The following is an 11,634-nucleotide window of genomic DNA, read 5'->3' as shown; positions in this document are numbered from 1 at the left end:
ATGAGTGTACCGCATTATTACAGTAGATCATTGTTATTGGTATTAAAGCTGGTTAATATGGCTTGTAACTTACGGGGATTAGCTCGACCATCTTTTTACAAGTGGAGGCTGTTTCCCAACTCGACGTGGATATTTGATGTAATAGGCTGACGGTGTCCCTTCCTGTTTCCTCCATGTCTTCAGGTGGGGCAGGTGGAGCGACATCCTGGCTCACGGGCGCTTCAAGCGGCCCCTGAAGGAGGCCGACGTGGAGACGATCTGCAGGGCCCTGCTGGCTTACTGCCTGCTGCATTACCGCGGAGACGAGAACATCAAGAGCTTCATCTGGGACCTGATCACCCCGAGTGCAGACGGGACCACCAAGACGCTGACCAACCACTCTGGTAACACACACAGACACACACACACGTATACCTGATTCAGCTATAGACTCACTCTGTATGTACTGCGTAAGCACATATAGTCACACAGCCCCAACACTACATGTCACAGCTCAGAATGACTGCTGCAGAGGAGAAATCTCATGCAAGTCATCTCTTTAAAGTGATGTCTTGCCTAACGAGTTTTCATTGCTTACCAGAGCTGATTGTTGGAGAGAAAGTAGTGAGAAGAGTTGGCTGCTAGTTAGAATAATACCAGTGTGTTTAAGCTCAGTGAGTTGGCCGTTTAACAGGACTCTTGAGGATTCTTACCGAAACGGAGTGATTGTTTTTATGTTAGTGTATGATCCCTCAGCTATTGAAAAGTATAAAAACAGAGATAAATACCTGAGTTTTGGTGTAACGAAACAATACTATGACACTTAAATAAAAATTTAAAAAAATCTCGATAGTAAGATTTCCAGAAAACAATTCAAAGTTTTCAATTGTCTAAACCAGTGTTTAAACACTAACCTCAACGTGCAATATAGCGCTGACGAAAGAACACAAGAATAAAATGTAGTTAAATAGAATAAAGAAATCTCTTCATCACCGTCTCTTCCCATCTCTCTCTCAAACACACAACAGTGACACTCAGTCCGTCTCTGTCCCTCTTTTATCTCCTGGCTTGTGCTACTATAATGCTTTAAAGTTCGTGGGTCGGCACGTATGGACGTGGCCTTATTGGGCCTCATTTCACATCAGATTTGAAAACGCAGGTTGAACAATAAGGCCCATGGCCTTATTGTTCAACCTGCGTTTTTCATCAAATCTAATGTGAAATGAGACTAAATGGACAAAATGATTGACTTCATATAATCTGACTAAAAACAACATTTGGACAAGGGACTAAGACCAATTTAAAAAAAAAGTGACAAAATTTAGCGACAAAGCATTTTATCTAAAACTAGATTAAAATGATAAAAATACTTGAATGTGACGCATTTTCATCTGAAGAGTAAGACGCTGCCTAAGTTGACATTGGTCCAACCAAAAGAAGCTGCTCAAGAGGAACCTCGTCCAAACAAGACTAGCTTATTGTTATTATTATTATTATTATTATTACTACTATAACATTATAGATCCCTGAAGCCAGCAGTGTTTTGTCTTGTGTTGTGGATTCTGCTGTTCAGGAACGAGGTTTACAGGTTGTCATTTCGTAGAAGTACCCTACCATTGTCTGAGCACCTTGTCCCCCTCCCCCCAGGTCTCTCCACTCCAGTCCCTCGGGGCAGGAAGGGCAAGAAGGGGAAGCCCCTAGCCCCGCCTCCGCAGACGCCGCGAGCCGATTGGCTGGCCAGCTGCAACCCCGACCACTTACTGCAAGAGGATAGCTACAAGAGACACCTGAAACACCACTGTAACAAGTAGGGCCTCCTCATTCTACACACTCCACACACACTGCAGGGGCCCAGTAACAGTTTATAAAAGGGTTATTAGGCTATGGATACCGAGCTAATGTGGACGGAGCCATGGTTTTAACACACACGCACTCACACGCTGGATCGCTGCCCTTGGTCAGCTCTCTCTCCTCTGTTGTCAGGGCGATAGGCCTCAATCCCAAGATTTTGTTTCTTCTTCTTGAGGGGGAAGTTTGTGTGTGTGTGTGTGTGTGTGTGTGTGTGTGTGTGTCTGGCTGTGTGCCAGGCCAGGTGCTAGGCAGGCAGACCTGTTGGAAGTGGGTGAAAGAACGCACTTACGCACGCACACACACACACACACACACACACACACACACACACACTTGGGGGTGATTATGTGGTGCCATCTGCTAGGCTGGAGCACAGCGTTGTGTGGCTAATCAGGCCTGGCACATTGATGGATGAGCTCACACAGCCTGCCAACAAACACACACACACACACACGGCAAGTTGTGATGCCATTGATGCACAAACACACACTCACACTGCAGAGTGGCTTTTATACCCTCCCCCCGTCTTCGCTGCCTCTCCAAAACTTTCTGTCCCCTCCAGCAACGCCGCTCTCTGTCCTTTCAGTTATTTTCCTCACTGCCCCTCACCCCCGCCCCTCCTCGTCCGTCCGTTATTGGCATTAAATCCTGGTGACAAATGTTTACAGTGAAGGCACGTCTCCCAGTTAGCAGCGTTTCCAGCGTCAGGAGATCAGATCGGACTCTCATTCTTGAGCCGTGGCTGAAGTGATCAGTTTTGCTGGGGGGAGGGTGCTGGAAGAATATAACTCTGACCGGGAACATCCGTGGTTCGTATCCAGAGAAGGCCATCTATTAGGCAGCAGTTGTAGAAGCAGTAATGTATGATTCTGCAGCCGGTATTTCAGCTGCAGAGTTGTAGCTCACTGAGCTACTTCTGCTTCTTTACAGCTCGTCCTCCAGTTGAGTCAGGTGATGAAATCTCCCATATCGGAGGCTTTATATGGAAATGTTACGAATAACAAGTGGGGAAATACGTTTTTGCAAAATAATTGCATTCTATCAATGATTCTCAAAGTGGAGTCTGTGAAAAGTTTTCACATTCATTCATTTTAAACTATTATTTATTTTTTAACAAATGCTTCATAGTTCAACTAATAATATTTACATTTTTAAAGATGTAAAGATTAGTTTCATTACAATCAATTCATTGATTAATAATTTTCTCTACTCATGTCCACACTACTCCGTTTCCATTTGAAAACGCATGTTTTGCTACGTTTACACTGAGCGTCCACACTACGCTGGCGTTTTTGAGCACCGAAAACGGAGGAGTTCGAAAACACTCCCGAGGTCGGTTAAGTTTGAAAACTCCGGGGTTGCGTTTTCGTGTGGCCGGTCGAAAATGGATATGTGGATATGGATATGTTTAGAAACGATGACGCCCACACCCATGTTCGCTACTTGATTGGTTCTTAGCAGTCACGACGTGTCCTTCCCTGATTCGTCACGCCCCTATCATGTGACCCTTACCTGGAAGATCACAAACAACAACATTGATTACCGATCAACTACCAGGTTAATTCAACATGGACAACTGATTACAGGTGTTGCTGACCTTGTTGTCTTTATTAGCAGCTGTTCAGTTAAAATCTGCATTATTACGGAGGAAGCAGCTGTTATTGGAGCGATTAGCGAGCGGCGTGACCAGCGGCGTTACCAGCCCTACGGAGCGGACGTCTGAAGTCACGGTTAGTGGCTTTAGGGAGGGTGATGGACACAAAACGGAGGACTTTTCTTATTAATGCTTATTTTGTTCTGCACATCTATTGTGAAGTACACAGATAAAATGTAAAAGGAACAAAAGCAGTAAATGCTATTCAGTAGGACAGATAGTTAAGCCACCAGCAGAGCTACGAGTGAGAACAGACACAATGAAACCGAGAGGAAACGAGTGAGAGACGTGTGTTGACCACATTTATGGACCCATAATCTAGTAAACGTTTACGTGTAAGTGTTGATTTTAAAGTAAATTTGATATGTGAGAGAGAGATAGAATAAGACCTGCAGCGTTGTAACTAATTCTGAAAAATAAAACTTTCCACGAACTGTGTTTGAGTTTATAGAGGAAGATTTTAGAGAAGATCTTAAGTATCAAACACGACCTTTTATTACCTCATTGTTAAAGACTACTTTATTACTCTGTCCTATTTTTAACTAAGCAACCAATCTACTTCCTGTTTACATCGACGCGCATGCCCATTGTACGTGAAGAGTCACGTGATATTCGTTAACGGAGATCAATTCGAAAACGATGCTGAAACGCCGTGTGGACGGAGATCGTTTTTGTTTGAAAACGTAGTAGTATGGATGTGGCCTAAACCTCAGAAACAAGTGAAAGACACAATTTCCCAGAAGCCAATGGGACGCTTTCAAATGTTTTTTTGTCTGACCAGGTGACCAAAACCCAAAGATGCAAAGTCTACAGTGATTTAGAACAAAGACAAACACCAAACGGTTGAATTTGATAAACTAGAACCAGGAAGGTTTTGTCAGAAATCATTGATCAGTTACACACAGAGTTTACACAATGATTACAATGACCCAGAACCGTTCTTCCACCATCACTCTGACAACCATCTCATCAGCTCATGCAAAATAAGGTTCTCAGTTTTTTCAGCAGAAGCTAACTAATGGATTTTGTGTTGCAGGGTGTTGCTGCGGGTGAGGATGCTATATTACCTGCGGCAGGAAGTCATCGGCGACCAGGCCGATCGCATCCTGGAAGGAGCTGACTCCAGGTCAGTGAACACTTCTCTTTAATCGTATCCTCCCTCGCTATGGATGACGACCACATGAGGCTGTTTCAGCTTTACCTTTCTCTCTTCACTTTGAGCATTTTGCTGCTCAAACTCACTCTGCAGCTCTTGTTGTTTACAACAAACTAATCTGACATCTGAAGATTTTAAAACAAGACGTTCTTGTTAGTGATCTGTTTTATTGTTAACATCACCGATCTTAAAAAAAAAAAAAAAAAAAAAAGAAAGATGGACAGAAAACAGAACTACCCTTTGGATTCTTTGTCCAGACCTTTAATTTCATAACCTGCTATTAGATCCAATCCCTAAAAGAGCACCTGATCCATCCTGTAGGTTTTTTCCTAGAAGACGACACACTAGTTGTTTACAGTTGACGGAAAGGCTTTCATGTATCGGATGCATCATGAGAGTGAGTTGAGAGATGGATATTTATATGAGCGTGTGATGAATTATTACTGGAGTGTATTTCTGCTTGTTCTATTGGCCTCTTTGGCTGGTTTCTTTCTATTCTGACGGATACAACACAGTGTCTTTATCTGGGGAAAAGCAGCTTTTTATCACAGTTTTGACCCATTTAGAGCGTTTTCTTTTCCCTCCACGCGTCAAGGAGACTTTTTGTCACTGGGCTCGAGGTTTCACAGTGATGCTGTCCATGTGGAGGTCTCACTCTGACGACTCAGTCACCGCTCCCTCCATCTTCTTCTCCGTCACGCAACACTTTTCTTGCCATCTGTTCATCTCTCTCCCCTTTCTCTCTGCAGTCCATTTTAGTCTCTCATCATCTTACTCCCCCTCCCATCACCCTTTCACCCAGATGTGACTGCATTTATAATGTGGAGCACGTGCACTTCATGTTGATCTATCCCCCCCTCCCTTTTCTCTCTTTCTCTATCTCCCCCCCCTCTCAATGGCTACTGTGACAAGCCCGTTTGTGTGTGTGTGTGTATGGCACGTGCGTGTGTCAGTGCATGCCAGACGTGAGCATACGGGGTGCCATCGTGCCAACATATGCCAGGGGGATTTAGCATGGCAGTCTTGGCGTGTGCGTTGCCAAGGCCGGGCATGCTGCTGTTTGCAGAGATAAGGGACTGTTTCCCTGGTTTCTTCTCCCCTCCTGTCACCCTCTGTCTCTCTGCTTCCATTGTTTATTGTACCCTTTCTCTCCAGAGCTAGCTGGAAACACCATTTTCTACCTTCTTTCCATAATGGAGGTTTCTTTCTCTTTTTTTTTTGGTGCCACAACATAAAATCCTCTCTGCAAAAAACAACCTCACTCATTATAATTATTGTCAGTTTGTCATTTACATGCATGTTGCTGACCAAATAAGTGGTTTTAGTTTTTGTTTTTTTTAAAGCGAGACCTCATAAGCTCGTAGTCTGAGTGTAGCTGCTATGTCATACATCTCAAGCTGCTGTCGAGTCAAGAAGCTTCTAGTCACTGTGTGTTCCTAAAGGCTGCGATGGAAACTGAATGTCAGTGCTCCACGGATTTAGCATTGCACACGTAACGTTGAGGACTCACAGTGGATGCAGAATCGATGCAGCAGAACCAGAGTCCTTCAGCTGGAGGTTGGGGTTGTGTTATGCTAGTAGTGGCTAACGTAGCCTGGAGCCTCCAGCGGAGAGGATGAGTATCCTACAGAGGTCTGGTGGGCTCAGGTCCTTCTGACTCCACACCTCCGCGGGACCGCATAAATTATCAATTGAAGACACCAGAGATATTACTGTTATCCATGAGACGCTCAGTTACAATATAGCTTCCCACCACCTGGTGGCGGTAATGCGTCAGTCAGTTGTTTAACAAGCTCCAATAAGCAGAAGATGACACTCAGCTAGCCTGCAGCAAAAGTTATGGATACGTTTTTAAAAAGAAAAAATGAAGACGACAGTGGTGCCATACCCCCGCAAAAGTCTAAATGTGTGCACAAGTACAATCCTGACTTTCTTAAGTACGGCTTTGTGAACGGAGGCAACGAGGCAGAGTCGAGGGCTCAGTGTGTGGAATGTGGGCTAATGCTATCAAACGAAGCACTGAAGCCTTCGAAACTAAAGCGACACCTGGCGACGAAACATCCAACGCTCGTGGGAAAGCCTGTTGGGCTTCTTGTTGTGTATGCAGGTTTACATACACATGATAAATAAATGTCTTTGTGATCATCGCATTGTATCATCTCATTTATTTGACAAGCGTTTTGCCTGTTCAACTCCGCGAGGACGCCGGCGTCCTCGATCCCCTCCCCTTCCGTTCCTACAGCTTGCTTGCGCAAACTACGTCACAAAACATGGCCGTGTTTGGTATCCCAGCATGCCCAAAATCCTCATCTTTGCAAAGAAATCATCGATTTTCTTTCATTTCTTATGGATTTTTCACAAAAGGAGCCCAAACACACACCGTCCAAAGTCGCCATAACCGCTGCAAGTCGGATCTTGCAGCATTTCGACGGAAAAAGACACATTACAGACACGACAATGTGCTAGCGGATGTTACCATGGTGCTAGTGGCATCAGAAAACACTAGTACTTATAGTACAAACCTTATCTTCCTCTTACATAAGCCGTCAACCAACGTATAACCTTGCGTAACTGAGCTACCCGCATACTCGATCGTGCGCTTGATCGCAGCCATTACGCACAGCAAGTCCGCTACTCACACACCACGTCTTCGACGATATATACACTGCTCAAAAAAATAAAGGGAACACTTAAACAACACAATGTAACTCCAAGTCAATCACACTTCTGTGAAATCAAACTGCCCACTTAGGAAGCAACACTGACAATCAATTTCACATGCTGTTGTGCAAATGGAATAGACAACAGGTGGAAATTATAGGCAATTAGCAAGACAGACACCCCCAATAAAGGAGTGGTTCTGCAGGTGGTGACCACAGACCACTTCTCAGTTCCTATGCTTTCTGGCTGAAGTTTTGGTCACTTTTGAATGCTGGCGGTGCTTTCACTCTAGTGGTAGCATGAGACGGAGTCTACAACCCACACAAGTGGCTCAGGTAGTGCAGCTCATCCAGGATGGCACATCAATGCGAGCTGTGGCAAGAAGGTTTGCGGTGTCTGTCAGCGTAGTGTCCAGAGCATGGAGGCGCTACCAGGAGACAGGCCAGTACATCAGGAGACGTGGAGGAGGCCGTAGGAGGGCAACAACCCAGCAGCAGGACCGCTACCTCCACCTTTGTGCAAGGAGGAACAGCAGGAGCACTGCCAGAGCCCTGCAAAATGACCTCCAGCAGGCCACAAATGTGCATGTGTCTGCTCAAACAGTCAGAAACAGACTCCATGAGGGTGGTATGAGGGCCCGACGTCCACAGGTGGGGGTTGTGCTTACAGCCCAACACCGGGCAGGACGTTTGGCATTTGACAGAGAACACCAAGATTGGCAACTTCGCCACTGGCGCCCTGTGCTCTTCACAGATGAAATCAGGTTCCACTGAGCACATGTGACAGACGTGACAGAGTCTGGAGACGCCATGGAGAACGTTCTGCTGCCTGCAACATCCTCCAGCATGACCGGTTTGGCGGTGGGTCAGTAATGGTGTGGGGTGGCATTTCTTTGGAGGGCCGCACAGCCCTCCATGTGCTCGCCAGAGGTAGCCTGACTGCCATTAGGTACCGAGATGAGATCCTCAGACCCCTTGTGAGACCATATGCCGGTGCGGTTGGCCCTGGGTTCCTCCTAATGCAAGACAATGCTAGACCTCATGTGGCTGGAGTGTGTCAGCAGTTCCTGCACGACGAAGGCATTGATGCTATGGACTGGCCCGCCCGTTCCCCAGACGTGAATCCAATTGAGCACATCCGGGACATCATGTCTCGCTCCATCCACCAACGCCACGTTGCACCACAGACTGTCCAGGAGTTGGCGGATGCTTTAGTCCAGGTCTGGGAGGAGATCCCTCAGGAGACCATCCGCCACCTCATCAGGAGCATGCCCAGGAGTTGTAGGGAGGTCATACAGGCACGTGGAGGCCACACACTACTGAGCCTCATTTGGACTTGTTTTAAGGACATTACATCAAAGTTGGATCAGCCTGTAGTGTGTTTTTCCACTTCAATTTTGAGTGTGACTCCAAATCCAGACCTCCATGGGTTAATAAATTTCATTTTCATTGATAATTTTTGTGTGATTTTGTTGTCAGCACATTCAACTATGTAAAGAACAAAGTATTTAATAAGACTATTTCATTCATTCAGATCTAGGATGTGTTGCTTAAGTGTTCCCTTTATTTTTTTGAGCAGTGTACATAGTTTTTGCAAAGGCTAAAAATAAAAGGAAAATAATATAATATCAAAATATAAAGGGAGAAACACCTTTAGTGTGTCAGAATATCATTTGGTTACCATGTGTCCATTTGCGTCTCCAAATATCCTTTTAGAGCTCCGCCTGGATCTCTTCATGAAAGAAACACTGTAGAATCGTCACTTTGTCCAATCTTCTTCAAATTTGAGGCAGTTGTTCACTGATAGTGTAGTTACAGCCCTATACTGTCCTTTACCTGTACAGATACAGCCACAGGCAGTTATTTATACTGAAATATACTTTTTTTTATTTTATGCGGACAAAAATCTTACTGACTCCAAAGGCCCACTACTCTGTTTCTGTATGACCTACAGGTTTTCTGACACTTTTGATGCATATAGTCACAGTGGTTCAGAAGCTACAGCCATTTTAATTTGGGTATGTCATTTTAGGCGGTTTTGCTCCAAAATAGGGGTGGAGTTGAACAGGTAACAATATAGTTATTGAATACAAATCAAACCAAGAGTGAGATCAATTAGTTAAACTAATAGTGTTAATATTTGAATGGGCCCCGGGACACTTTGTACTTGAAAAGTTGGGCCCCGAGGTCAAAAAGGTTAAGAACCCCTGCCTTAACTGGTCCCACAAACACTAAAGGGACCAAACTAACTCCAATGATAATACCACACACCTTTAGAGCAACCATGTTGGTCATCATTGTGAGCTTGTGGGTACAATATTAATACCAGAGGAGGGAGTCGGCCCTATACTGGATGTGCTATGGTGCAAAATGGACGTTTCTAATGATGATCTTTAGATGCGTGTCCAGGAAGATCAGTGCCCTAATTCTACTTACTGAAACTCCACATGGTGTAGAGGCTGTCCCACTTGTTTCCTCTCCATATGAACGTGGATAAAATGATCATACAGAGCTGCATGTAGCTTCTCTTAAATGAGTTATTGTGTTCAGATATTATGCGGGTCTGTAAAGTCTTAAATTCAATTGAAATGTCTAACTAAAAAGCTCTAGAATTGTCTCAAATATGATTTATAGGTATGAAAAATAATGAATAATCCAGAGGGTCATCTGCATTTATTTATTAAAAAGGGTTTTTCCACTGCGACCAGAATTTACTGGATCATATCCATAAAGTGCGTCACTGTCCGTGGTGACTATGATGCTCCCCTACCAGCTTATTAAGATTTAGATTTATTGGACAGAGGCTGTTGATACATGGTTGGAGCCCACATGGAGCCCGAAGCGTTAAAATTAGGGACATTAGGAAATCAAAGTGTCAGAATCACACATGACTTGTGAAAAACATGGAGCCTTGATGAACCGGATGCTGCGTATCCATACTTTGATATTTTTGACAGCACTCGTTCCAGAGCATGCTCCCTGATCATCACCAAGACTAACGTGTGAATATATTCATGTGCGTTAGTTGTCGGACTTCATACTAATTTCCCTTCATACTTCTGTCAGTGTGACCGTAAAATCCAGTATTATATTTCATTCTATGTGCTCTCAGAAAGCTCTCCCAGTCTTCAACCCTGTGTGTCCACAGAGCCATGCGTAGGGTTGGATGTTACTTACCTGGTCAATTGTAGTCCTGATTCTGCTGATTTAAATTGGGTTCTTATCACTTCCTGTTTCAGTTTCTTTTCACATCCTGTTTGGGGAGAAAACTAGATGGAACTCCAAAACACAGTTCTTATTTTGAGCAGATTTAGGCTGCTGCCAAGAGACGTTTGAACCTTGAGGGAGCTGAGGCAGTACTTCCTGTTTAGATCATTATTATTATTATTATTGCACACACACAGTATTTTTTGAGTCTCTGTGACGCCGTGTTTGTACATCTGCCACAGTGAGCTGGACGTCTGGATCCCCCAGCCGTTCCACGCCGAGGTCCCGGCCGACTGGTGGGACAGCGAGGCCGACAAATCCCTGCTCATCGGGGTCTTCAAGCACGGTAAGAAGACCGCACGCTGCAGATCCATGTCCACGGGAATGCAAAATGAAAATCGCACACACTTACAGATAATATGTTAGCACACACAGATAACATGTCAGCACCTATACACTCTCTCTCTCTCTCTCTCTCTCTCTCTCTCTCTCTCTCTCTCTCTCAGAGACTCGCTCCGGTGGTTTCCAACACGGCAAACATCACGCGAGGAGTCACGCACACATCACGTTCAAACTGGGCGAGGGCACACATGCATACACACCAACACATCCCACCCACTTCTGCTGCCACCGGTTGATTGGTGTTGCTATGGCGATAGCAGTACGCAGCTGGCAGGCTCAGTGTGCTATCGGGAGTGTGATTGATGGCTGGTTTCACCAGGAGCCCCCCAGAGAGAGAGAGAGAGTGTGTGTGTGTATGTGTCTCTGCTTTGGCAGGTAGTTACAGGTGTGTATGTCACAGATGAGGATAATAATAATACCAAACTAATTTCCCTTTTCTCCGTTTACCGACATTGGATTGTAGCGTTGGTCTCCCTATGACACACCTCTAGTTGCTGCCTGACTGTGTCTGCAAGCTGTGGAAGGAGACACTCATTCATATTAATTTGGCATAATTGTCATAATTTTATTATCATTGCCACCCTCTATGATTCAATTAGGACCCACACACACAGGGATACAAAAGGGCTCACTCATAGTTAATCATAATCCTCATTCACTTTGGAGGCCCTCGGGGTGGGGGGGGCTAACACACAAAATAATGCATGTCTCACACACACAGTAAA

General features: G+C 44.9%; 1 protein-coding gene across 1 annotated transcript; it reads left to right on the top strand.

Annotated features, from left to right (window-relative positions):
* LOC116401374 (chromodomain-helicase-DNA-binding protein 7-like) lies at positions 1-11,252 on the top strand (the record flags this gene model as incomplete). Its single annotated transcript, XM_031879733.1, has 6 exons — positions 1-6; positions 146-383; positions 1,627-1,786; positions 4,521-4,610; positions 10,750-10,853; positions 11,014-11,252. Coding segments are annotated over exons 1-6 (837 nt in total), but the record flags the coding sequence as incomplete, so codon positions are not given.
* Positions 11,253-11,634: the final 382 nt, after the last annotated feature.

This window comes from Anarrhichthys ocellatus, unplaced genomic scaffold (assembly GCF_004355925.1).
Source record: "Anarrhichthys ocellatus isolate YVR2014 unplaced genomic scaffold, GSC_Weel_1.0 scaffold403, whole genome shotgun sequence".
NCBI classification, from domain to species: Eukaryota; Metazoa; Chordata; class Actinopteri; order Perciformes; family Anarhichadidae; genus Anarrhichthys; species Anarrhichthys ocellatus.
Note: the sequence above shows the minus strand (reverse complement) of the source record. Positions and strands in the feature narration are given on the sequence as shown.